This window comes from Neofelis nebulosa, chromosome 17, assembly GCF_028018385.1.
Source record: "Neofelis nebulosa isolate mNeoNeb1 chromosome 17, mNeoNeb1.pri, whole genome shotgun sequence".
Lineage (NCBI taxonomy): Eukaryota > Metazoa > Chordata > Mammalia > Carnivora > Felidae > Neofelis > Neofelis nebulosa.
Genome location: NC_080798.1, coordinates 57555066 through 57581958, shown reverse-complemented (window position 1 = coordinate 57581958; position 26893 = coordinate 57555066). Strand labels below are relative to the sequence as shown.

General features: G+C 60.1%; 2 protein-coding genes and 1 non-coding gene across 7 annotated transcripts in view; all 3 read right to left on the bottom strand.

Moving 5' to 3' along the window:
• Positions 1 to 23741, bottom strand: part of NECAB2 (N-terminal EF-hand calcium binding protein 2) — a 28899-nt gene extending 5158 nt beyond the window's left edge. Inside the window, exons 1-8 of one of the 2 annotated variants that reach the window (XM_058707202.1) lie at positions 23454 to 23741; positions 20914 to 20938; positions 16024 to 16132; positions 13919 to 13944; positions 13672 to 13769; positions 3322 to 3458; positions 1159 to 1277; positions 917 to 996 (exon numbers count right to left, since the gene is read on the bottom strand). In XM_058707202.1, coding sequence (XP_058563185.1) covers positions 917 to 996; positions 1159 to 1277; positions 3322 to 3458; positions 13672 to 13769; positions 13919 to 13944; positions 16024 to 16132; positions 20914 to 20938; positions 23454 to 23678 — 819 coding nt within the window. In that variant the 5' untranslated portion in view covers positions 23679 to 23741. The remainder of the gene's footprint in view (positions 1 to 916; positions 997 to 1158; positions 1278 to 3321; positions 3459 to 13671; positions 13770 to 13918; positions 13945 to 16023; positions 16133 to 20913; positions 20939 to 23453) is intronic. The other variant, XM_058707203.1, reaches the window with a different exon arrangement.
• On the bottom strand, positions 6977 to 7061 carry TRNAS-UGA (transfer RNA serine (anticodon UGA)). The gene has a single exon. It is a non-coding gene; the product is annotated as a tRNA-Ser (tRNA).
• A 1709-nt stretch (positions 23742 to 25450) lies between the features above and the next one.
• OSGIN1 (oxidative stress induced growth inhibitor 1) overlaps positions 25451 to 26893 on the bottom strand; it is a 47374-nt gene continuing 45931 nt past the window's right edge. For all 4 annotated transcript variants that reach the window (XM_058709056.1, XM_058709055.1, XM_058709057.1 and 1 more), the window contains one exon: positions 25451 to 26748. In XM_058709056.1, coding sequence (XP_058565039.1) covers positions 25800 to 26748 — 949 coding nt within the window. In that variant the 3' untranslated portion in view covers positions 25451 to 25799. The remainder of the gene's footprint in view (positions 26749 to 26893) is intronic.

Here is a 26893-nt window from a genome sequence, read left to right as displayed (position 1 = left end):
AGGGCAAGTCACTGGCCCAAGGTCACAAAGCTGCTAAATGGTACAACCAGGATTTAAATATGCGCAATCTGATACCTGAGCCCTTTGGTAAACCTTTAGGCAACCTGTTCTCTTTCTTCCGACACATGGTCATTGTTTGGGCTGAACTGTATCCTCTCCCAAATCGTAAATTCCAGGCCCATCTCCCCCCCTCCGCCCCCCCAGCACCTACGAATGTGACTCTGCCTGGAAATAAGGCCTTTGAAGAGGTAATTACGATGAGGTCACATGGGTGGGGCCTAATCCAACGTGACCTTGATGGTGTCCTTGGAGATGAGGACAGAGCCGAGCATTGAGGGAGGATGCGTGAGGACACAGGGAGGAAGTGACTGTCCTCATGCCCAGGAGAAGGCAGCCCTACCCCCAGCCTGAGCTCGGACTTCTAGGCTCTAACGTGACTGAAGAAATGGCCCCGGTTTGAGCCCCGCCTGTGCTACGTGGTCACGGCGGCCCCGGGAGACCAATGCGGTCATACCGCGAGGACCCACCGAGTCGTGAAACAGCCTCTGAAGACAGGACTCGTGTTTGAGAGATCTAGGAGAGCCTCCTCATTCCAGAGGACTCTAAGCTCTCCTGGGACGCCGCCGGGACCCCCCCCGGCCCTCACCCACCACCCTGCTGCCTCCTGGCATCCCCAGGCTGGCCTGAGAGCAGAGGCGCAGGGAACCCTGTCCCCTCCCCGCACACGCCCCTGCTGACTCTGTGTTCCTTGAGACGCCCCTCCTGGCTGCCCCTTGCCCAGGGCACCTCTCCAGGACAGGTACGAGGGACATCTTCCCCCTAGTCCTGGTGGCCAGGCTCCCAGGCTCCTGCCCAGACTCCAGGCGATGCTGCACCTGCTGGGGGCAGCGGAGGGGGCGTGGCTCCGCAGGCTTACCTTGTTCTCCAGCCGCCCTATCAGCTCTGCCAAGCGGCTGATCTGGGCTTCGAGCCCCTCCTCCTTGGGGTCCACGGTGACTAGGAGACAGGATCGGAGATGCTCATGGGGGGAGGGGAGGGCAGCCCCCTCCCCCACGCTGTCCCAGTCCCGCTTGGAGGCCCAGGCTGCATCCGGGCCGCTGTCAGAATCCCCCCCCACCCACCCCGTGCTCCCCACCCCAGGCCGCCACACTCTCTCACCAGGCGGAAGACTCTTCCCTTGTTCCGCGGCCCCCAGCTTGTGGTTGGGGGCCTGGGGGGGAGCGGGGCCGGCACACCAGGTCTCCGCTGCACCGTGGCTGGGTTTGCTGTGGTTCTGTCTGCAGTGTGAGCGGAGGAAACACACGCTGTGAGGGAGGCCGCAGGGCCCCGTCCGCTCTCAGCAGCTTTGGCAAACGTTAGGCAGCGGCCGTGAGCCCAAACACAGTGCACTTGACCCGGTCTGGCCCTGTTCCTGCCAGGTGGGCGTAATGGCCTCTGTGTCTCGGCAGAGTCGTTGAAGCCCGAAGGCAGGTGACTTCACCAAGACCACCCAGCAGCTGGCAGGGCAGTCAGGATCGAACTTCACTGCATTCTAGGACCACACGGCCCGGCCCCGTCCCCGGGAGCGTCAGTTCCGGGGCTGGGGTGACGCTGAGCCAGGCCCCCACCCCACTGCCTAACTCGCAGCACCCCCTCCCCCTCCCTGTGCGGCGGGGAGCCCGGGTCTGTGCCCGCGAAACAGCCCGCCTCTCTGCAAAAGGGAACCCTAAGACACGGTCCAGAGAGACCATGGAACAGGACAGAAACATCCATGATCCTGACCTCAGCCGGGCCCTAGAGAGGGGTCAGGCCCGTCCCCCGTCCCCTGTCTGCTGCCCCCAGGCACACCGGGGTGCACACAGGTCCACGGCCCTGGCACGCCCTGCCAGGCACACGCGGCTCACCCAGCACGTGCCTGGCACGACAGTAGGGGCTCAATCGACGCTCGGTGAATTCCCAGACACCCGCGTGCCCAGAGATGCTGGAAAACTCACCGCAGACATCCAGATACACCCAGACACACACAGCAAACGCGCCCTGTGCCCAGCCCCCCTTCTGCACCTTGGTGCCTGCCTCTCCCCTGTGCCAGGGGGGCCACCCCAGCCTTCCGGGAGACGGCGGAGGCCACGGAGTCTTTGAGGCTCCACAAACCAGTGGCAAACTGCGGCGGGAGTCCCCCAGGGGCAGCGGGGCTTTGAACCAGTGGCTGGTGCCTGAACGGGGTGGCCTAAGGGGACTTTGCAGCCCGGAGCTTAAAGAGCTGAGATTTGGGGCAGTTTGAGGTCGGAGTTTGTGTCGGGAGGTGTCTCCCCTTTGTGAACTGCCCCCCCCCCCCCACCAAAGTCCCACAGGAAGGTCCCAGCACAGGGGCGGGCAGGTGTAACCGCCCGCCACGGAGCTTACGCTGGGCAGGAAATCAGCTACAATTGGGCGGCAGCCTAATCTACAGCAGGAGAAAACACCACGTTTTTCACCGAGAGAGTGACCCCAAAAATGAAGGAAAGCGAAGTGTCAGCTTCCAGAGCTGTGGCCGTCACCACCGGGGATGCTCAGAATCGCGGAAGCAGAGTTCTGGGCTCATTCCAATCCGGCAGGCGCAGCCCGGGGCCCGGGATCTGCATTTTACCTTTCCCAGGTGATCTGCCCACAGGGGCTCAGAATAAACAAATTTTGGGAACAGTGTCACCGAGCAGCCTTCGCGACCGTATCCGGTTGGGACCAGCCCCCGCCGGCCAACATTCACATGCTCAACCCCCCCACCCCCGCACTGGACAGCAACCCATATCCTGGCCGGGGCGAGCCTCTGGCTGTGAATGCACGGCCGGGCACAGCCATCCGAGGCCCAGCAGTGTAGACATCTGGCTGTTTTTCTCGTCTACCCGGATTTCCTTACGGCCCCTCTGCACCAGACGCATCGGCTGCTCTGGAAAGAAAGGGCGAAGGAGACTTGGTCTGAACTTGGGACGGCAAACGTGAGGGCTGGTGACCCCAGGGCCTGGCATTGCCGGCTGCCAGGAAGGACTCCTCCTCTCTGGACACCAGGCTTTCCCTTCCCGACACGGCGCTCTGCCTGAGTTGGGACCTCAGGGCCTTCTCCCCGGCACTCCGGACGCACGTACCCCATGCACACCTGGCATTCTTCTACGCGCACGCGGTCTCGTTCAGTCTTCACACGCACTGAAGACGCAGGCACGGGATCGTCCCCACTTGACAGACAAGCGCGGCGCCCGGCCCAAGGTCACTCAGTCCCCAAGCACACGACCGGCCCCAGCAAGCAGCAGGTGGCCGCGTGTGCGTGTGAGACACATGCCCAAGTGACCCTGCGAGGTCCCAGTGACGCACCGGATCTGGCTGGTCTGTTCTTCAATGGCCTCCACCGCACTCTCCACGGAGCTCAGCAGCGACTGGATCTGATTGGCCGTCTCCTTCAGGAGAAAGCGGGTCACAAACTGGTCCACGTTGCTCCCGCCCTCGTACACCTGTGGAGGGAAAGAAAGGGGCACACGTGGGAAAGGGGTTAGGGAGGGAACTTGGGTGTGGGGTCTGGCACAGAGCGGGATCGGGGGGGGGGGGCACCTGGGGCTGGTGTCTCTGTCTTGCAGGAGGAAATGGGGACCCCAGCGCCTCCAGCTTGGAGCATCAGGGAAGGGGCTATGGATTCAGAGATGGCGGTTTGAGCCCTGGCTTCCCCATGTACTCGTTCCTGCCCTCTACGACCACGGTTGGAGTCACTTTAGTACCTATCCTACAAGTCCCATGGGGGACTGGGTGACAGAATGCGTTAAAATGCCTGGCACAGGCCCTGTAACATAGCAAATACTCAACGAGCGGCAGCTGCTGGGATAAAGATAATGTTAATACTGACGATCGTGGTGGGTGGGGGGGAGGAGGAGGAGGAGGAGGAGGGGGAGGAGGGGGGAGAAGGGGGAGGAGGAGGAGGGTGACGACAGCGATGCTGATACTGGGGGAGATGGGGAAGACTATGATGGGGAGGGGGAGGTGGTGATAAGGGTGGTCGTTGGTGGTGCTGTTCTTGTTGACAGGGGTGAAGTATGTGGGGAGAAGAGTAAGTGACCCTACCCCCTCCTTCCTCCCAGGAGGCTTCCTTGGCCTCGTGGGCCTTCAGGATGCTACGCAGAGAAATGAAGGAAGACTCAACAGCGACCGGCTGGGGAGGTCCAACTGGCTCCTCCCAAGAAAAAGCCCGAGACTCAGTCTCAGAAGCCTCCTGCCGGGTCCTCCCCTCCCCTCGGGTCAGCAGGGAGCCTGGGGGGCACCCAGAGACGAAGATTCAGAGGCCACGCGGAGAAGAACTCAACTCGAGGGAAAAAGAAGGAAGAGGGTTTCCACAGACTTCGCGGTGGTGCGGCTCTCCCCTTTTGTCAAGAGTCTGCGGCAAAGACCTTCCCCAAGGCTTCCGGATCCGGCTGAGAAGCCTTTACGGCACAAGTGAGGTTCTGGCTGAGCCAGGTCACTCAAGGATGGTAAGGATCACAATGGCACTGTGTTGGGGACGCTGGTCCCTGAAACCCTGTGCAACTCTCCTGCCTCCTCGGCCGAGACCCCACCCTCCCCAGCCAACCGCCCGGCACTTTGGAATTCCGCCCGGTCCCCGGCAAGGCGTGGAAAAACAGGGTTCTCAAGGAAAGCAAATTAAACCATCCATCACTCTGACTGGGAATTAATTAGCAACGAGGGCACAAGGGAAACACGGCTGGAGACAGAGAGGGGAAACAGAGGCAGGGGAGGGGAGCACGGGGAGGAGAGGCGCACACGGGGAGGCGTGGAGGTGGCCACCCTACGCCAACACCGGAGACGGGTCCCGACGACGCAACGGTGCCAGAGAGTACGTAAGGTTCTGCTCGCCTAATGCGTTTCGATTATTGATTATCCTCCCTAGCAAATAGTTGAAACCACACTCAATCCGGTGATCAACGGGCCCTGGACAAATGAACGGCCAAAACGAACGAAAAGATGCAATGTGGTAAGAAACTGAAACGCAAAGAGAAAGCCTGCTAGGAGCCATCAAGCAGAAAAATGAGCTGAAGTTAAGTGTGTTAAGAGCACTCGGCTCAAGTGACTGAGGGTGCAGCTAGCGATCCGTGAGCATAACCCGTTAGCTGAATTCCAAAAAGACACGTGACTTTCAAAGGACTAAAAATGCAGGGACGTCTGGCTGGCTCGGTTGGTTGAGCATCGGACTCTTGATCTCGGCTCAGGTCACGATCTCGGGGTCGTGAGATCAGGCCCCGTGTGGGGCTCTGCACTGAGTGTAGATAGAACCTGCTTGGGCTTCTCTCTCCCCCCGCCCCCACCGTCTCTCTGCCCCTCCCCCATTCATGGGCATGCGTACACGCGCGTGCACGCACACACTCTCTCCAAATAAAAAAAAAAAATGTTTAAATTTTTAAAGGACTCAAAATGCAGCTTTTACGGATTTCTCCTCCACCATAATCAATGCCTGCCTCAGCCAACAGAGCAATTCCACCGATTCCAGAGGGAAAGGATCAGATCTGGGAATCGCGTGTCGTGTAGACACACGACTCCTCTTCGGGGTATAGGGCGATATTCGGAAATCTGCAAATTTCTGACGTGTTACCACATGAGCACCTTTCTGGCAAAAAACTGCCTAGGAGTCTCCCCCCCAAACACACACATATCTAGGGCTGAGTCAAAAAAAACAGTCTTGAATAGGGAAGTCATGGAAGGAAGGGGCAGTGATGGAGCCGATTAAATGTAAGGGTGCAGGGTCAGGAGACGAAAACGTTCATCGGCGATAGTTTAATTGCAGTCACACTGGATTATGTCAATAAAGACCGGAGAAGTGTGGAAAAAAAATACCTGAAAATCTCAAAAACGCCTTGAACTCCTCAAAAGGGAGTCGATGTTTCCGATTAGCTAGGGATAAAAACACAATGAGGAATGTTCACGGTGCCAGGGGTGCCTGGGTGGCTCAGTTGGCTGAGGGTCATCCGGCTTTGGCTCAGGTCGTGATCTCACAATTGATGAGTTCGAGCCCCGCGTCAGGCTCTCTGCTGTCAGTGTGGAGCCTGCTTCGGATCCTCTGTCCCCCTTTCTTTGTCCCTCCCCGGCTTGTGCGTGCTCGCTCGCTCTCTCTCGCGCGTGTGCAAAAATAAACATCCTAGAAAGAAAAGGGGCGCCTGGGTGCCTCAGTCAGTTAAGTGTCCGACTTTGGCTCAGGTCACAATTTCGCAGTTTGTGAGTTCACGCCCCCCGTCAGGCTCTGTGCTGTCAGAGCAGAGCCTGCTTTGGACCCTCTGTCCCTCTCTCTCTCCGCCCCTCCCCTGCTTGCTCTCTCTCTAGCAAAAAATTCACAACACCTGTTTCAGAGGTTGTCCACGAAATGAAAACTACAGCATCTACCCAAGACCACAATCAATGCTCTAAACAAAGCTGACCACCAAAAGGTCACAGGTCAAACGGACAAGGGAAGCACACAAAACGGGAATCGTGAGAGATTACGAGAGCAGTTGGAACAGACCGATTACGACAATAACGAAACGCGGCCTAAATTCCCTCACGTAAAGATACAGTCCCAGATTTGATGAAATGAGACCCAAATGGAGGCACATCGAAACCAAAACAGCACCGAGAGATTTCCAAAGAAAAGTCTGGGCAAAAGTCCTGTCACCAGATTTGGTCAAATGAAGAAGTTGCACGAGAAGATAGGATTTAGAGAACACAGTATTGCACAAGGTGAGAAGGGTCACAAAACAACGGCAAAAGGCATTCTGCACAGCAAGGGCAGGATGTCACCGCACCATCATGCAACCGGAGAGGATACTGCTCCGGTGGGGAACATGGGAACATGGGGAACATGGAGGTGGGGATTCACATGGACACAGGCACTGTAAAAAAAAATTTTTTTTCAATGTTTATTTTTGAGAGAGAGAGCGCGCATGAGTGGGGGAAGGGGCAGAGAGAGAGGGAGACACAGAATCCGAAGCAGGCTCCAGGCTCCGAGCTGTCAGCACAGAGCCCGACGTGGGGCTCGAACCCACGAGCCGTGAGATCACGACCTGAGCTCAAGTCGGACGCTTAACCGACTGAGCCACCCAGGCGCCCTGGACACAGCCACTTTATAAAGCAATTGTGCTTTCTCTCCAGAGCCTTGCACTGTCGCAGACGAGGGGTCTGGAGTTCTTTCTTGTCCAGCAAGAGAGCGGACACAGAAATGAATATGAGAGAGGCTAAAGTCTGGGAGGAGACAAGAGCCCTGAACAGGAATTTCATCTCCGTATTTGAGTGCTCAAGATCTTACACACGTGGTGAACATGGAGAAAACAATCGGACAGTAATCATTAACTTGTGTGATTAAGAAGCAAAGGGTCTGGGGGGGGTGGTGGGGACAAGCGGTGTTTGTGATCAAGGTACATTGGCATCAGATGGAAAGTAATTTCCTGCAGGTGAGGGAACAAGTTACTCGTGATCCCGGTACAATATCGCGCTAGCTAACCTCTGGTGCTTTCACCCAGTGGTGGCAGCTTTCCGCTCTAAGCTTGTTTCCAACCCATTTAGGTAAATAGAACCTATTTCCCCACATTGCACGGCTCCTATTCTTTGACTCAGTCATTCCATTTACGATAATCTGTCCCTAAGAAATCGTGCAAAATGAGCACAAAGGCTCATGTCCCGAGGTTAGTGTATATTCATATTAGCAAGAACCTGGTAATCATCTAATACGCCCCAAAACAGAGGAAAAGTAAATTTAAGTAAGAATGTTTAAAAAAAAGATGCTTCTGGACAGTTTTAATCACATAGGGAAAATGCTAAGATATTAGGTGGAAAAAGTACAAAAAATAAGTTTTGTACACAGGACAATATTAAAATATGTTAAAGAAACACACATGGGAAAAAAGGTTCCGAAGTAATAAGAAACATGTTAACTAACAGTGGTAAGGAACAGTGGGAGTTACAAATGGTTTGAACTTTTTCCTTATACTCTTCTTTATTTTCTAAATTTTACAAGCTGAATATGTACCATTTATATGATAAAAAAAAAATAAAGGTCTATATGCATCAAACAACATGCCTAAAAACCTAGTAAGGAAAACCATTAAAAACACAGAGTAAATAATTTGGTGTGACAAATTAGCTCTTCATTGTCCCATAGGGGAGATAAATTGGACGATAAGTAAGGATGCAAACACCATTGTTAGGGGCGCCTGGGTGGCTCAGTTGTTTGAGCATCCGACTTTGACTCAGTGTGTGAATTTGAGCCCCACATAAGGCTCTCTGCAGTGCAGAGCCTGCTTGGGATTCTCTCTCTCTCTCTCTCTCTCTCTGCCCCTCCCCTGCTCACATGCTCTCTCTCAAAAATAAGTAAAACATTAAAAAAAAGAGCATTGTGAGGCAAATGTGAAGGTCTTTTTTTTTTTAATTTAAACAAATTTAAAAAAAAATTTTTTTTTTTTCAACGTTTTTTATTTATTTTTGGGACAGAGAGAGACAGAGCATGAACGGGGGAGGGGCAGAGAGAGAGGGAGACACAGAATCGGAAACAGGCTCCGGGCCATCAGCCCAGAGCCTGACGCGGGGCTCGAACTCACGGACCGCGAGATCGTGACCTGGCTGAAGTCGGACGCTTAACCGACTGCGCCACCCAGGCGCCCCTAAACAAATTTTTTCATGTTTATTTATGAGAGAGAGAGTGAGCAGGGGAGGGGCAGAGAGAGAGAGAGGGAGAGAGACACAAGGCAAATAGGAAAGTCTTTATTTTTAAGTTTATTTAAAAAAAATTATTTTTTAATGTTTATTTATTTTTGAGAGAGACAGGGCGTGAGCAGGGGAGGGGCAGAGAGAAAGAGAGGAAGACACAGAATCTAAAACAGGCTCCAGGCTCCGAGGGGTCAGCACAGAGCCCTATGCGGGGCTTGAACTCGGGAATGGCAAGATAATGACCTAGGCCAATTTGGATGCTTAGCCGCTGAACCACCCAGGTGCCCCATAAGTTTAATTACTAGACAGAGGGAGAGAGCGAGCACGAGTGGGGAAGGGACGGAGCGGAGAGGGCAAGAATCCCAAGCAGGCTCAGGCTCTACACCGACAGCTCAGAGGCCGACGCGGGGCTCGAACCCACAAACCGTAAGATCGAGACCTGAGCTGAAGTTGGAGGCTCACCTGACTGAGCCATCCAGCCGCCCTAGTGTGAAAGTCTTTAAAACCGACAAGAAAGATTACTGGGTTTCCTATCCGCAGGCCCTGTGGGTTAACTAAATCTTCCCTTGTTTGGGGGCTCCTTTTAAAACTCCGCAGAATGTAGAAGAGAGATGATGCTGAAAAATAACTCTCATCCACAGCGACGCACAGGAATTTTGTCTGGCGGAATGCAATTGTCGCCGTCACTGTGGACAGTGCCCGGTTCTGCACCGATTCACAGATTCGCTCAGAGCTCCTAGTTGCCTCTATCCATGGTGCGTGGCCTTGGAATTTTCCTTTGAGCTAGCTGTAACATCCTGCTGGTTCTCACGTTAACTTAGGAGTTTTTAAAAATATTCATGTTGCCTTAAAAAAAAAAATGGGGGGGGGCAGCAGAGCACGTGACTCATGATCTCAGGGTCATGAGTTCAAGTCCCACACGGGGCGTGGAGTCTACTTAAAGCTAAAAAAAATTGGGGCACCCAAGTGGCTCAGTCGGTTAAGCACTGGACTTCGGCTCAGGTCATGATGTCATGGCCTGTGGGTTTGAGCCCCGTGTGGGGCTCTGTGCTGACAGCACGGAGCCTGCTTTGGATCCTCCGTCTCCCTCTCTTGCGCTGCCCCTTCCCCACTCCTTGCGCGCGTCCTCTCTCTCAAAATTAAATATTAAAAAATTTTTAAAAATTAAAAAAATTAAAACTTAAAAAATTAGAATATTCAAGTTCTGTATATTGAGAATAGAAAACTAAGACAACGTAATTCTTTATTTCCGTTATTCAGTCATGATAAGATCATAAATTAGATCATGAGTACCTTAAAAATATTTTTTTTAACGTTTGTTTTTGAGAGAGAGAGACAGAGAGAGAGTGTGAACAGGGGAGGGGCAGAGAGAAAGGGAGAGACAGAATCTGAAGCAGGCTCCAGGTTCTGAGCCATCAGCACAGAGCCTGATGCGGGGTTCACACTCACGAACCGCGAGATCATGACCTGAGCCAAACTCCGACCCTTAACTGACTGAGCCACTCAGGCGGCCCCATCGTGAATACCTTTTCAAATAAATAGTGGCAATATGGTAAATGATATAAGGATTTTGTGTGAAAATCGTACCCCCAATCCAAATAGATGTAAGTAAGTGATATGAACTCTATTTCTGGGATTAAAAAATTATTGAAGAAGATTCCCACCTGCAGAGAAAAAAAAAGGCTCAACTGATTTTTCTCAATTTTGAAACAAAAATTTACAGTGGCTGGTGTTGTCGTTAACATCCGCAATACAAATTAAAAATGTTGGTGCTGAAAAAATGAAATAGCTCTACTTGTACGAGAGAGAACGTTTCACCTTTTTATAGTGTATCTTTTAGGAGCGTATACGTCATAACAAAGAAAAGCCAAGTTATTTTCCCATTTCATGCTCTGAAAAGATCCAGGTCGTTGTCTCAAGCGTCCAAGAGATCATTAAAAAAACAGCTTGGGGCACCTGGGTGGCTCAGCTGGTTGAGGGTCCAACTCTGGATTTCGGCTCAGGTCATGATCTCACGGTTCATGAGTTCGAGCCCCGCGTCGGGCTCTGTGCTGAACGCTTGCTCAGAGCCTGGATCCTGCTTCGGATGCTGCGTCTCCCTCTCTCTGCCCCTCCCCTGCTTGCACTCTGTAAATGAACTTTACAAAGTTCCCTGAAAGTAAATGAACTTTATTGAACACGCAGTGCCTGTTTTGTGCCAAATAAGGTTTGAGATTTTTGAAAAAAATCATCGACAACATACGACGCATAACTGATCACAAAACCGAACACGGCCGTGATAGGTTTCGGGAAAACTAGCTAACACGGGCACAGAAAGTGACATTTCACTGAAGCTAGGGTTGACCTTGGAAAAAACTACTAAGAGACTCTTCTCCCCCCGTTTATACCTCGACCCCAGCCTCGTGGATAAATTCTTTCGGTCTCTGAACGGAAAAACGACTCTGTGATAGAGAAGCAGATTCATACACAGCAGATATTCAAAAGGCCTCAATTTCTGAGAGAGAGAGAGAGAGAGAGAGAGAGAGAGAAATCGCTTGGCTAGCGGGAGGGCCAGTTCTATCACAGGTTGATCACAGGAAGTGAAGGATTGTTCCACAGAAAAGACTCTAAAAATAGAATCCGCCCCATCAATCGCTTCAGAAAAATCACGTAATCACAACGGCAATTTAAAAACTTCACTACCACCTCCTAAGACAAAATTTAACGAAGGGAAGGCAGAGATAATGTTTTGCTTTTTTCCCAAACAGCCTGAGAAGGATTCTAAAAAAGGAGCTGGTATTAATATTGTAATTAGGGGAGAAATACTGGAGACACGCGCGTGAAAATCAGGGGCAAAACAAAGAGAGCTGAGGTAGCACCGGGAACAGGACTTCAGAACGGCGGGGGGGGGGGGGGGGGGGCACAGAGAGATCGGGGGGCCGCACAGCAGAAGTGAGTCAGCGCGCCGGTTTGCAGCTCACGCCAGGACTGCGCAGCAACAAAAAGCAAACGGGCCAACCCAGGTCGGTGACGAAGCGTTTGAAGTAACCAGGGAGCTGAGCTGCGTTTCTACCGCCGGAAAGCAGTTCGAAAAAAAACGCAAGCGAAAGAACTGCCCATCACGGCTGCAAAAACCATCAACTCGGCCGCTAAAAACACACCATCACGTGCGCGTGCTTTCCGAGCGCCGGGTGTCCGAAACCGGTCCGAGGTGAACGGGGAGATAGGAAAATGCTCTCCTTGGTGGGGAGTTCGGTGTCCCCTCTGAACAGTTCACGGCCAAAGACCAGGAAGTAACCACGCGCGTTCGTGTCGTCGTGAGACGGCACTGCTGGGAAGGGGCTCCATCTCCGGGAGCCCCGTGGGGCCGGGCGGTGAGGGTCCCGCAGCCCGTCCGGAGCCGAGCCGGGCCGACGCCCTTGTCCGCGCACGGATTCCAGAGCCTGGGGTCCCTTCCACCCACCGCCCAGCTGACACATTCAGAGCGTCCAACCACAGTCCGGGCACACGAACGAAGACAGGCGACCAGTCTCACACGATATTAAAATACGCTCGAGAAAAGCGAGACTCGTGACGGCAGGACACGACCACAGGAATGGAAACGTGGGTTGAGTGGAGGCGCACGATCAGGCCCAGCAATTCTGAGACCTGCGGGAAGACAGGGACGCCCTAACACACGGCAGAGGACCCCCTGAAAAACCCGAAGACGCTGATACATCTGACGCACCGAGTACCGTCTGAAACACACACACACGGAATCAGTCTTACGTCCGCCTGGGCATACAGCAGGGGCCTGATGAGAAAACAGTCACCTCTGCTCTGTGCCAGGCCCCGAGCTAAGCACCTGAGAGACCTTATTTCATTCGACCCCCGTAAGGGACTCTAAGGTGAATGCTGGAGAAACTGAGGCCCGCCGGGGGGCAGCGACTGGCTCGGGGTCCTTCAGCCAGGTCTACATGTCCCTCCCGTGTGTGTCTTGCCCCCCCGCCTCCCCACGTGCCTTGCTCAGCGTGCGAGGCTCCCCTCCCGGCTGACCGAGCCTCCCGTCACCCCCGGCCGGGCCCGGAGTCCGTACCTCCTGCAGGGTTCCTGACCCCACTCCCTTCTCCTTCCGGCCAGCAGCTGTGGCCATCCAGCTATGGACCCTGCAGGGATCACCCTTCCGAGCCTGTTTCCAGAGCTCTGAAATGGGGGCAGCGACAGGGTGACAGTGGCCACGCACAGGGCAGCAGCGAGGATTAACCTGAGCGTTGAATCCCGGCCATCGCGGGTCCTCGGCCAACTTAGCGCCTCTTCTCCGGACGCAGTGACGGGACACGGCCCCCCCTGGCCCTCCAGCAGCCACCAGCCCAGCGGGGTGTGGACTCGGAGGCTGGGGGACCGGCTGCTTCCGTCCACGTGCGCTTCAACAGAGAAGGCGCGACGTCCGGCCCCCACCCTGGCCCCGGCCCCCTGCCTTCTGTCCTCCTCCAGGGCACAGGCTAACAAGGGGGTGACAGGACTGGGGGCTGAGCCGCTGGAGCCACACGGAAGACCTCTCCCCAGGCCACGCGGGGGTCCCCGCACCGGGCCTGCTCCCGCCGCTCCTCACGGTCCTGCTGCCTGGACAGGGTTCACACACCGGACACTGCCTGAAACCTAGATCGGGTGCAGACGCATGAACGCGCTCCTTTCGCTCCCCTTCCTGCCTCGTAACCCGGGGGAGAGGGCGAGATCGTTAGGGTCCACACCTGTCCGAGGACCGTGGCGGGCTCCGGCCGGCTGCCGCTCCCTCTCCGCGATGGCAGGTCCGGGGCCGTGCCCAATTCCGGGACAGGGCCTCACGCGCCAACCTGCCGCTGGCCAGGGCCGGTCACCGACCCAGTGCGTTCACTTCACAGTTGAACCCGGCTCCCTGCGGGAGCCCCAAGGAAAGCCCACCCCGGACCCAATCCCTGTCGCCACAATTCCAGGCACCCTGGGGTGAGGACGTCCCGTAAGAACCCTAACCAGCACTCAGACCTTGGAGCCCCAGGGCCGCCCACGCCTACCCACCTTCTTGGTGTAGCCCATGGCCTTCAGAACAGAGTGATTCAAGGTCTCCAAGGAGGCCAGGACGTCCTCATAATCCCCCATGTGGTCCACAAAGTAATCTGAGGGAGGGGAAAGCAAAGGTCAGGGGTCACAGGAGGAGGATTCTACCCCAGCCCTCGGGCCTTCCCGTGCATCCCACCTGTGCCCCCGGGACTCCCGGGTCCCCTCCCCCGACCCCAGTCCTGGTCCCTGCAGATCGGGCACCTACCACACAGCTCCTTGGTGTCCACGTGGCTGCAGAGAGAACGAGGGAGACTCAGGTCAGGCCTGTCCCGTCCCGGCCGCCCTCCCCGCCCCCCTGCCCCAACAGCACGCAGGGCCCGCAGCTCATCAAACACCTGCCGTGCCTCCTCTCTGGACCATCCTACGTGCCGGCACCTGAGCCAAGTTCACAGGTGAGGCGCAGCAGGTAAAGGATGCCCTGCCCCCCACCCGGAAGGACAGAGCAGGGATCCACCTCTGCGTGACCTCTGACCCCACTACCACTCATTTCCTCTCCCCTGCTGCGCCGACCGTGTCCCGAGCGCATAGGACCAAGAATGGGGCTAAGTCAGGGGCTGGGCAAAGGGAGGGAAAGGGACAGAAGGTGGAGGGCCCAGGACTCTGACAGGCTGTCAACAAAACTCAGGTGACACGCCGCCCCTCGGCATCCCTGCCGGCTGGGTCCTGGGACAGCCGTCCTCGTGCCCACCCCAGCCCTGGGGTCCCGCAGCCCCATTCCTAAGGCGTGGAGAGGACTGGGCCCTTCCTCGGAAGACGCTAAGCACCGAAATGCCACCCAGGCTGGTGAAGGTGCACGTAGCAGCCTCAGAGCAGAGACGTGACGGCAGGGTGTGCTGGGGGCGGATGCCAAGGGACCCGAGCGTCTGTGCAGTTCTGGGAGCCTTGCCCTGTCTGGGCGCCAGCTCCCTCACTGAGAGAGGAGGGGCTCCCTGGGGTAGAGAGCTCGGGGAACCCCAGGTGCCCAAGATGCTTTCTGGGAGAAGGCTCCTGGGGCCCCATAAACCTGGGTTCAGAGGCTTTGCCAGCCCTGTCTTGGGAAGCTCCTTGAATTCCCACCACACGTCAAATGTTCTGACGAGTCCCGCAGAGAGGAAGCCTGTTTCGGTTGGGCTTAAACTAGGATTTTACCACTCTTTCTGATCCACGTGAACTGTTTTGGGCAGAAAACCTACTTAGCATCCCAAGGAGCAAATGTTTATAGGTCACACCCCAGGGAATGCTGGAGAGACTCATCCTAGAAGTCTTTAGAGTTCTGACCTTCTAGAAGGTCATGGCTAAACTCTCTGACCGATGCCTCCACTCGCCCTGGCCCTTTCAAAGCTCCCTGGGGATCACAGAGGCCTCCATCCGTCTCTAGAAACAAAGCCCTTCACTGGGTCTACAGCAGAAAGCTGTTTCTTTGACGCGGCCTTCCTTGGACAAGGACACCTGGCCACCTGGTCCCCAGCCTGTGCCTCCCAGGACACTCAGCCCCGGCCTCTGGTCCAGGTGGCTACTGTGCTGGGTCCCTTGCAAACAGGCTTGGTAGCAGCTCCTTGTCCACACTAGGCCAGTCTGTCTCAGGGGACCCCAACTCATCAAATCTGCTTCACGCAGCACCCCCCGCCCCCGGAACTCGGGTCCCCATCGCCTGAGCGGGGCCCGAGGAAGGTGACCGGGTGGGGGGCGGAGAACGGGGCTGGGGCATCCCAGGCAACGAGGGAGGCTGCCAGGTCGGGCAAGCGTGAGTGGAGCATACGCTTGGCACTTGACTTCGGGGTGGGTGAGGCCAGAGTTTCCAGTTAGTTCTGAGACGCAAGCTCGGGGGGTTATGACGGGTTGCCTCGGACACCGAGCTAGAAGCCGGGTAGAAGGGAGAGTCAGGGTGCGTATCTGGTCGGTCGGGTCGAAGACAGGACCGGTGAGGACCAAGGTGATAAGAGTTGACCCTGGAGCCGGGGTCACTCACACCAGGGCTTGAGTTCGCAGAAGGGTGACGTCACTGCCACTCTTCCCTTTTCGTTACCCTGCGTCCGTGCTGCAAGACGTAGGGTCTCTTCTTCCGTAGCCACGTGTGCTCAGAAGACAACTTTGCCAGCACAACAGCGTCCTGCCCACGCCCCCAGGTCACTCCAGCCGGCAGTGGGACGGGGGGTGGGGGGGTGGCCAGACAGATCCGAGGTTTGGATCAGCCAGCGTGGGGGTGTTTCAGGGGTCCTGCTCCTCCAGGGGGGTGGGAAACGGAGACCGCTCACTAGCTGCCGAGGAAGAAGCTCCCCCCGCCCCACACCCGCCGGACGCCCCTGCCCCGACAAGAGGGACCTCGCTCACTTGGTGTTGTCAGAGTCGATGGTGTGGAAGAGAGCCTCCAGATCCTTGTCATCGAGGACGCCATCTGCGAAGAAAAGCTGGAACTCCTCCAGGGACAGCTTCCCATCGTCTGCGAGGGAGGGAGGGAGGAGAGAGAGGGCAGCCGGTGTCTAAGGGATAAGACATCCCAGATCCCGACAGTCCCCCGGCCACCGCACCCCAGCCAGATGCTCTGTGCCTGCCCCGGGACTGCCCGAAGTGACCAGCACCCTCCGGCGCACAGAAAATCCCTGCCTTCTCCAGCTAATTCCCAAGCCGACACATCAACACCCTCTCGCAGCTAATCCCTGAACCCACAGCGACTACAAGCAGTAGCCAGTTGGCTCAGGCTCACGACGGCCACGGTCAACACACACACAGCCCCTGCTCCCTGCCGGCTCATCTCTCCCCTGATTCGCCCGAGCACCTGCGGTGGGTACCATTGAAGGCAGCACCACGGCAAAGCCGGGCCGTCTGAGGACCCTTCTCTCTTGCTTCCAAATGTCCAGACGACCCCCCACCCATATCTGCATCATCTCCAGCCCCAGCACCCAGGTCCTGACTCAGGGGAGGGGACACCCTCTTTCCTCTCTGCCCCGTCCGCAGGGCAGACCCCGGGCCCACACCTTCACAGCTGCCAGGAGGGAGGGACTTCTCACCCTGCCACCACGATGACACCAAACCGATGACACCAAACCGCAAGGCAAGGAGGGGGCGGGCCTGGCGGGGGGCCAGCCTCTGTCGTCCTGAGATGGGAGGGGCCCCACGGGTCACTGAGGGGCTCCAAGCAGCCAGCGACTCTGGGAGAGGCCTACCGAGCTCCCACCCTCAGCAACTTGCACTTGGGCACACCTGCTGCGAGCTGATCTCTGCCCCCTGCAGCCACGACCCCTTCCTCAGGGAGCTCACGCTCCTTAAAGGAGCCGCGTCTGCGGCGGGCAGTTGGAAGTGAGGGAGAGGGCAGCCCCCAGCCCCTCCACACAGACCTCCTTCCATTACTTCCAGCCAGGCTGCAATCAAAGCCCCTGCAAGCCCACGAGGGTACGTCTGCATGGGTTAGAAAGGGATGGCCCTCCTCGGATGGGAGGAGAGGCAGGTGTGGCCCCGTATCAGGACTGGGCCGGGCGCAGAAGGCAGGCTGGATCTGAGGTCCTCCCTTCCATCCGGAAGGGGCCCGACCATACACGGCAGGCCCAGCTGGGCCCAGAGCAGAAGGATTCTCTTGTATCGTATTTTTTAAGAGGTTTTTTTTTTTTTTTTTTAGTTATCTATTTGAGAGAGAGAGAGAGAGAGAGAGAGAGAGAGAGAGAGAGAGAGAGAGAGAGAGGGCGCTGAGCAGGGGAGGGGCAGGGAGAAAGGGAGAGAGAGAAGCCCACCCAGGGTCCACATTGCACGCTGAGCCCGACACGGGGCTTGACCTCATGACTGAGAAACCATGACCTGAGCCGAAATCAAGAGTCAGACGCTTAACCGACAGAGCCACCCAGGTGCCCCTTTTTAAAGATTTTACCTTTAAAAAAAAAAAGTTTATTTTTGAGAGAGAGAGAAAGAGACGCAGAGTGTGAGCGGGGGAGGGGCAGAGAGCGAGGGAGACGGAATCCAAAGCAGGCTCCAGGCTCCCAGCTATGAGCACAGTCTGACCTGGGGCTCGAACTCACGAACCACAAGATCACGGGGAGCCGAGGGCGAGTCTGCACCCTGTGGACGGGTGCTGACTGACCGGTCGTGGTGGCCAGGGGCACAGAGTCGGGGTGGGGGGGATCTCCCTGCCCCCGTCTCCTCCTGCCTGTCCTGCCCGGGCACCTCCATCCGGGGTGCCCTGTGGAGGGCAGGCAAGAGACGCCCGCCGGGCCTCCCGAGCATGGCCTTCCTGGCTGACATTTCCCTTCAATGTCCTGCCACAGCCCGGATGAACCCAGAGCGGCTAATGAGGGGAGAAACACCTGCCCGGGCTTGTGTGCGATCAGAGGCACAGCCCCGGCCCCCCCACTCTCAGCAAGGACCCCCGAGTGGGCGGCCGTGTGCGGGTGTCCTGGCTAATGAGCACGAGCTCAGCCTCTGTCACGGGGACCTTTCAAACGGCCGCAGGCTGCCAGCGTCCACGTCCCTGGGGACAAACGCACCCTGGCGCCCGGCGGTCTGCTGGATGCCCCGCGCCGCCCTTCCAAGGCCCCAGACCCCTGACCCTCGGCCTCCCCTCGGGAGCCTCGACGGGTCTCTATCTCAGCGCAGAAGCTTCTGTCCCGGGAGCCGTCAGCACGGGCCGGCCCAGGGCGCTCGGCCCTGGGACCCCAGGGACTTAGGGGAGGGGACCATACACCGCCTTGCACCCCCCCCACCCGGCATCTGCCGCAGCGGACGCCGGGGGCAGGGACTGCGTGAAGCCACTGCGTGCGTAGTTCTAGCCGCACTCACTCCCGGCCAGACGTGTTCTCGAGCCAGGCTGGACGGGGTCAGAACTGCCCAGGCTGCTCCCCAGCCAGGGGTCTATGGTCCCGCCCCTGCTCGGTCTGGGCTTCGCTTTTGCCGTCTGTAAAACGGGGGCGGGTGCTTCTTACCCCAGCAGGAGCACAGTGAGGCCCCAGTGAGGTGCCTAATGGGTGCCCCATGGCCCCTGGCAGCTCCCCGGATGGAAGGCACACGTGGGAACCCCACACCTGTGGGCAAACCACGGCGTCCGCGGCCATGGGCCATGCTGGGCTCAGGGTCTCCCATGGCAGGTGTCCCCGGGTCCTGTGCCGGCTCCACCAAGGCCCTCTGAGAGGGGACTAGTGTCATCACGCCCACTTACAGATGGGGAAACCGAGGCCCCAGCTGACTGGCCTGAACTCACAGAGCTGCCAAGTGGCCGAGCCGGGACTCGAACCCAGGAGTCCCTGTGACACAGAAGGGACTCTTCCCCGGAAGCGTCCCTGGAACTGACATCACACTCCTGCATTAACCCTGGGGACAATCCCCCCAGGGCCACTCGGCAGTGGCCAGGAAGACCCGAAGCCCCGGGAGGAGAATGGGCTCGACCCCTCTGGGGCCCATGGAGCGAAGTCAGGGGACCCCAGAGCAGTCCCTGGGGTGGAAACTCGGCCTCTGACAAGGCAACAAGTGACGAGGAGGAAACCCCACCTGTGTCTGAGGGCGGCCGGTGAGCCACCTGCCCACGTGTGCCACACACATACACCCACACACACAGGGCCACGCGCACTCAGTGTGTCGAGCGGCAGTTACAGAGACACGACCGTCCGGACCCACGGACACCCGCCGGGAGACGCACAGCCAGACCCACAGCGCTGCGCCCCAGGGTCGTGCACCTGCGCCCCCCCCGCCGCCGGCAGACCCGTTACCCGTAAGCCCGCAAACGTCTGCTGGGGACCTACTGCGTGCGAGCATCGGGCCCACGCCAGGGACAAGCCCCGAGTCCTGCCTGTCAAGTGCTCACGACGTGCCACGGGGTCCTGGCCAGCACATGACGATGGCCACGCGGCCCAGGCCACTGCACTCTGAGGTCTCCAGAGAGATGCCCGTGTCAGGGATCAAGCCCCTTGACCTGCTCTGTAGCCTCTGAGGCTGCTTGAGAAGAGCTGCCACGACCCCTTCTCGGGTCACTAAAGCCCCCCCCCAGCCCCCTCCCTCCGCCCTGCTCCACATGGAGCTGCTGTGGAGAGTCCTGTGTCCCAGTCAGCCTGGGAGGTGCCGCTGTCATGCCCGAGGAGGGGGACAAGGGATGGAGACCCCTGGCTGTGCACCCCAGCCCCCGAGGCCTCACGTCGCACCCCCCACACCATGGGGGGCGCGGGTCAGCAGTAACCGCCGGGGTCAGGGAGGGAGGGGTTCGGGGGACCCGGGTGAGAGCTGCCGCCTTCAACTCCAGCCCGGGCAGGAGGCGCTGGGGCCTGAGGGCCCTGGGGACAGGCACCGGGCCCCCTGTCCCCCACCCTGCCCCCCGGCAGGGGCCCTGACACTTGATCAATTCTCCCAGCGAACAAAACAAACCGCGAGTGAGCCCTGCTTGATTCTCTCGGGAACCCTGTCGCCACATCTCCTCGCTCCACAGCCAAGGCAGTTAGGTGAGTTAAGCGTTCTCACCCCACTTTAGAGATGGGCAAGACCGAGGCCTGCGGAGAGACCGTGCCTTGGTGACAGTCCGGGGAGAGTCGCCCGGGGCCCAGCGATGAGGACAGCGGTGTTTACGGGAAGTGGTACTGACTTGTGCTGCAGCTGTGAGGCTCAGACGGGCCTTGCGAGGCTGGGAGGCGGGAGCCTCTCCGAGAAGTCAGGAGAAGTCTGACTTCTCTCTGCTGGCCACGACGGGCCACTCACGTGGCTGGGCAAAAGTTCGGGGGTCTGCAGCACAGCCTTGACTGCCTTCGTGCAGCTGGGTGGCCCCGGGCAAGTCACTTAACCTCCCTGGGCCACTCCGGAATCGTCAGGACAGGAGCGGCAGCCGTGAGCGTGTGAGGTCGCGGTGAGGAAAGAGGCACCAGGGCCGAGAGTGAGGCTGGGGGCTTCCGCGAAGGGTGGTCCCTGGGCACCCCCCACCCCGGGCTGCTCTGGCCCAGCCCAGCTGCGTGAGGGCGATGATGGTTCACCAGCACGTCCTGCACGACAGACGTCTTAGCGTCCCAGACGGCCACACGCTGAACCCCCGCGGCATCCCTACCGCGCGGGAACTACGGGAATGCCCCCAGACGCAGATAGGGAAACTGAGGCACAAGGCAGCACCGGCCCGTGGTGTTCTGACCTCTGAGGCCTGTACTTGTCACCAGCAGGTTCAAGGCCGTCCATGCCCCCACCCCTCGGCCCTCCCCCCAACCCCGAGGCGCCGGGACAGGAAGAGCCGGGGCCTCCTTCAGGGGACAGCCCGGGAGGGGAACTCACCGTTTTTGTCCGCACGTCGGAAAATCTGCAGGGAAGAGAGGTGGCGTCAGTGAGGGGCCCAGAGGGGCAGGCGCCCTCCAGCGGCCTCTGACTCATCTCGAGATCCCCCTCCTCCCGGGAGGAGACCCCGGCTGGGATCCAGGGCGGGAGGGATGGGAGGGATGTTTCAGGCGGAGTCCTCCCTGGCGCCGGGGAGGAAGCAGCGCCCACTCGCCTTCTGTGCCGCCAGCCCACCCACGGCCGCACTGACAGACACGCGCACGCACACGTGGACACACGCACGCTCACACCCAGCCGCGGGCCCGCGGGTGTGCCTCCGGAGCCACTGGTCCACGCGGCTTTCCCACCGTGCCACGCTCGGTCACACGCTCAGAAGCCGTGTCCCGTGGACGCGGCCACACGCCTGGCACCATCGCACCCCTCGGGGAGCCCCGGTTTCCTCCAGCGGGGTGGCTTAAGTCTGAACGGAGGCGTCTGCTAAGGGGACCTGGCGGGGGGGGGGGGGGGAGCCTGGCGACTGGACCCCCCAGGGGCAGGACTGGATTATTTCTCGGGGGGTGGGGGAGTGGGCGGAAGCAGGCCACCAAGAGCTCAGAAAACCAGGTGCACTGCAGGTGCAAGTCTCTGGCTGCCGTGGGAGGGGATGGGGGGGGACAGCCCAACCCCTGCCCCCCAAACATGAGCTGAGACCCCATAACCCCCCCCCCCCCCCGTGGTATTTTTGGGAGCGGATGAGCCACACTGATAAGAAGGGGGAGGGGGAGGCTCCACCCCCTCTGGCCATGCTACCTTGGGCCCAAGCCCTCAGGCCAAGGACAGATGTCCCCCCCCCCCATCCCTCCTAGCACCAGACATAGTGACAAACTGAGGCAGCAATTCAGGAAGGGCTTCTCAAACATCACCCCCTCCCCTTAGCTGAAACCCTAGTCTGGGGTGCTGAGCAGCAGCAAATGTGGCTGGGGCAGAAGGGGGACAATTATCAGAGCACCGGGGCCCTCCCCCAAAGCCCCATCGTGGGCACTCCACACCCTTGCCCCTGACTGCAAAGTTCCCCGAGGCCAGGGTCCCACCCTCAGGTGCCCCCCTCCCCATGCCTCAGGCAAGTCAATGGTGCAGACCACGTGATGTGGCTCCGGGAGTCCGCTCATCACCCCATTTCCTAGATGAAGAAATGGGGTCTCGGGGACCCGCACACGCCAGCTTGAAGAGGGCACCGGAGCTCACTAACCCGTACTGTTAGAAGCAGGAGGGGTGTGGACAGGGCTTCCCTACAAGGGCAGGCCCAGAGCTTTCGCCTCGAGAGCTAGGCTGGGGGTCCTGAGGGAGAGGATCCATCTGTGCATGCGTACGTGTGTGTGTGTGTGGGTGTGTGTGTGTGTGTGTCTGGGGGCGAGGCAGCCACAAGCACCCACGGCACAGCTCGCCCTTCCCCGCCCAGCCCTCTCTGCCTGGAGCCAACTGTGGGTTCCAGGAGACAGGAGGTTCGGGAGGGGAGAGGAGATCTACGCTCCCAGCCAACCATCAAACACAGACACAACTCTCCCAGAAACCCAGCCCGCACAGGACCCTCCTCGGGACACGCACATCCTAGGCTCTGCTGTTACCGGGTGGGGGTGGTGCCCGGGACAGAGCCCCCCTCCGCCTCCCCCGGGGAGCCTCCCCCCACCAGCAGTGAAATCTCCCTCCCACTCCTCGGGAGTGGGTGGCAGGATGAGGTGGGCTTCCCAGAGGTGGGTGGCTTGGGTCCCAGGGGGAAGGGGGGGCTTGAGTAGAGGGTATGGAGGATGGAGGGGGCTCCGAGTGGAGGAGGGGGTCGTCGGGGCCGGGATCCCAGAGGTGTCCAGGCTCAGAGCAGATGGGGATAGTCCTAGCTGTACTGAAAGGAGAGGGGAAGACAGGGGTGGGGAGGGGGCTTCACTTTCAAAGAGGTGGTGGCTGGGGTGGAAAGGGGCTTTGGGGATGAGAACACAAGGTCTCAGGGTCTACCGCCAGAACGAGGAAAGGGAAACCCGAGTTAGGGGTTGGAAGGGGGGGGGGGGGTGGTCTCAGAAAAGTAGCGATTCAGGCGATGATCCAGGATGGAAAGGAGGAGGGGGCCGGAGGCGGCAGGTGCTCGCATCCGCCAGCGGATGGGGGTAAAGGAGGAAGTGCAGGGCTGGGGAAAGGGTAAGGGCTCGGCCAGCTTAAAAGTAGGGGGGCGGTGGCCGGCAAAGGGCTCCAGGGCTCGGAGAAGGTGGGGATCCCCAGAGGTGGAGGGAGGGGGCGGGTGGAAGGGGATCGTCCTGGTCCGGCGACAAGACTAGACCGGGATGGAGACCCGCCGGGACTTGCAGGGGCTGGGGTCGCGCTCTGGGACGCAGAGGGGCCGGGTGCGGGTCCTGCTCCGGGCCGCCGAGGGGAAAGCGCCCGGGGAGGGGGGGGGGGTCCCCCGCCGGGGGAAGAGGGGGCCTCGCGGGTCCCGGCGGGGACGGAGGAAGGCGGCGTCGGGAGCGCCCCTGGTGGGAGGAGGGGGCTCGGGGTCCCGGCCGGCGCGTACTCACGTCCAGGATGACGGCGGTGCCCCCGCGCGGCGAGCCGGGCCCCGGGCCGGGGCCGGGGTCCGCGGCGGGGGCGTCGGGGGCGTCGGGGGCCAGCGGCGCCCGGGGCTCGCCCATCCTGGCGCCCACCCAGCGCAGCAGCCCGCCCAGCGCCCGGCCCTGCGGCGGCGGCTCCCGGAGCAGCCTGTGCGCGCCGGCCCTGCACAGGCGCGCCGCCCGCTCGCACATCGCGCCGCGCCCGCCGCCGCCGCCGCCCGGAAGCCCGCCGACCCCCGCCCGGCCCGCGGCCCGCCCCCGCGCGACCCCTCCCCGCCGCCGCCGCCCGCGCCGCCCGCGCCGCCCCGCCCTCCCTCCCGCGGCCCCGCGGCCGCGGCCACCGCGGGGACGGGCCGACACCGGGGGACTGGGCGGGGGGGGGGGCGCTCCGCCCGGACCCCGAGCCACGTGCCTCGTGTCCACCGCCCCACCCCCTCTGCCCCCCCCCCCCCCCCGGGAGCCGGGCGCGGCGGCAGAGGGCTACCCGCGGGGGCGCGGTGCTGGGCGCCGGACCCCAGCCCCGGCCACGGAAGGGGCCGCCCGGTCGGCGCCGGGTTGAGGGGTGGGGGGGGGGGGGGCGTCTGGCTGCGCGGCAGGGGGCGTCCCTGGGGGCTGTCCCCCGAAAGTCTCCCGCTGCCCCCCTCCCGCAGGTTCCCCCCACCCCACCCGCGGCGCCTCCGCAAGGGCCGAAGCGCGGGTGTCCGGCGAGTCCGGAGCGCCCTCTGCTGGCTGAAGCTCCCGAGATCGGTGCCCAGGCGCTGGGCCTCCCCCAGCACTCCCGCGAGGGCCTGCATGCCTCCTCAACCGTCCCCCACCTCGTCGCACAGCGTCCAGACCAGTCTTTGCACCAGAACACTCTCTTCCTCTCACACCCCTATCCATCCATCCATGCATCCATTCATCTATCCATCCACCCGTTCATCCATCCATCTGGCTGGCCATCCATCCATCCATCCATCATCCATTCATCCATCCATCCGTTCATCCATCATCCATCCATCTATCCATCATCCATCCATCCATCCATCCATCCATCATCCATCCATCCATCCATCATCCATCCATCCATCCATCCATCCATCATCCATTCATCCATCCATCCGTTCATCCATCATCCATCCATCTATCCATCATCCATTCATCCATCCATCCATCCATCATCCATCCATCCATCCATCCATCATCCATCCATCCATCCATCCATCATCCATCCATCTATCCATTCATCCATCCATCCATCATCCATCCATCTATCCATCCATCCATCCAGCCATCCCTTCATCCTCAACGGGTCCGAAGGATGAGTTAAGGAGCATCCACTAGGTCCTAGGCCCGTTGGAGGCACTGGGTTCCACAAGTGAGCAGAACAGACAGGGCTGGGGCGGGGGGGGGGGTGTCCTTGGCCTCCTGCAACCTACACCCTGGTGGGCAGAGTCAGATACGGGAGCGATTCCACAGATAAACCAACCCCGAAAGCTGAACTGCCATGAAGAGGCAGAACCTTGGGCCGTGAACGGGGGACTATCCTGGTGGCTACGGAGGGGCTCGTGGCAGTGGAGGCTTCCTGGAGGAAGTGATGGGCTTAGGCTGAGAGAGTGGAAGGAAGAGGAGTCAGAGAGGAGGGAAAGTGTCCTGGGCGAGAGACCGGCCCCTGCAAAGGTCCTGTGGCAGGTGCAAGCACGGGAGCATGAGGGACTGAAAAGCGTGTGGCCGGGAGGGAGCGTGGGAGAAGGGCCGGGACTAGACTGGAGGGGTGGGCAGGGGCCGTGAAGGCCTCCCCGGCATACCATTTCCCCGCACACAGCCTCCCCCCGCTTCCCGCCCACAGCTGTACCCCCATGTGCGGGACCATCCCTTGTCACACAACTCCCCCGCCCAAGGATCTCCCACATGGCCCTGTGCCCCCCCCCCCCGCCCAGACACCCAGCCCCCTCCCCACGCAACAGAATCCTCAGACACACGAGTGGAGGCAGGCACTGGGTTTAATTGGGACCTGATTCTGGAAGGAGCAAGGCCTGCAGTCCTCTTGGCTCTGTGCTCAGCCGGCCCTGGTGACCCCGGCTCGTACCAGCGGCTTTCACCCCAGATCCCAGCCTACGCCGGCCCGCGGCTTCTGTTCCCGGCCCGGGCACTGGTCTGCGCGCAGACTGCCTGGGTCCCCCACTCATCTTCATCGGGGAGGCCTGCTGCATGGGCTCGCGGCCCCTCTCTCTCCCGCCAGGGGAGGCCCCCTCCGCTCACTGGGGCGTCTAGCTGGGCTGTGTAATCTCCCTTCCTCTTTAGGGCCTGGGGACGAGGATGCCAGGCCGGGTGTTAGGGTGGCTTCCTGGCCTCCTTCCTCAGCAGGGAGCTGGCCACTGCCAGGGCCCCGCCCTGCACGAACCGCACGAAATTGTCCCCAGCCAGCGGCCCCACGGCGTACAGGCCCTCCTGGCGGGTGCTCTGGTAGGTGAAGGGGTCCACGTCGATGGGGTTCCTCTTGGCGCTCAGCGGCTGGTCGGGGTCCATGGCCAAGTCAGCGCCCGCCCCGGGGAGGAAGGAGAGGTCGGGGTGGGAGCCGATGAGGACCAGCACCAGGGCGACCCCGAAGACTTTCTGGAGGCCGTCGCGGTCCCGGAACACGGCCTGGCGGTCGGCCTTAAAGAGCAGCAGCCGGTGTTCGGGGAGGCTGAGGTAGCCCTCGTAGGGGCTGGGCGACAGGATGGACTGCTCCCGCATCATCTGGTGCACCTTGTGGTACTCGGGGTACAGCATCTTGGGCAGCTGGTTGAAGACCAGGCCGGGGTCGTCCACGGGCCGGCGGAAGGTGTGGATCACGGGGATGTTGCAGTGACGCGCGTAGAGGACCGCGTCGGCCGCCGACAGCCCCGCGCCCACGATGAGGACGGGGTCGGAGGCTGGGGTTACCGCGCCCGCCCTCACGGCCGCCTCCAGGGCCGCCAGCTCATAGTGGACGAAGGGCAGGGCCTCCCCGGGGATGCCCAGCCGCGCTGGGCTGTCCGACGTGCCCGTGGCCAGGACCACGTTGCGGGCGCACAGGGAGAAGGGCCGTCGGCTCCGGTCCTCGGTGGTCACGAAGCCGCTCACCTGGAAGAGGGGGCTGGGCTCCCGGCCCCCGGAGCCGCCGGACTCAGGCGTCCCCCACTCCACGGCCGTGACCACGGCGCCGGACACAAAGTTGCGACCCAGGTCCTTCTTGGTCACATAGTCCCTGTAGTAGTGAGCGATGTCCCCAGCCGTGGCCCGGCTGTTGCGAAGGCCTCTGAAGGGAAGGATTGGGGAAGCGGGGGTGTCAGAGGGCAGACTGGGGTGTGGGGGCCACAAAGGGGCCATCGGGGGGGGTGACCAGGCCGGCAGTGGGCAGTGGTGAGGGCTGGGGTGAGAGTGTGGCCACCAGAGTCAGGTGG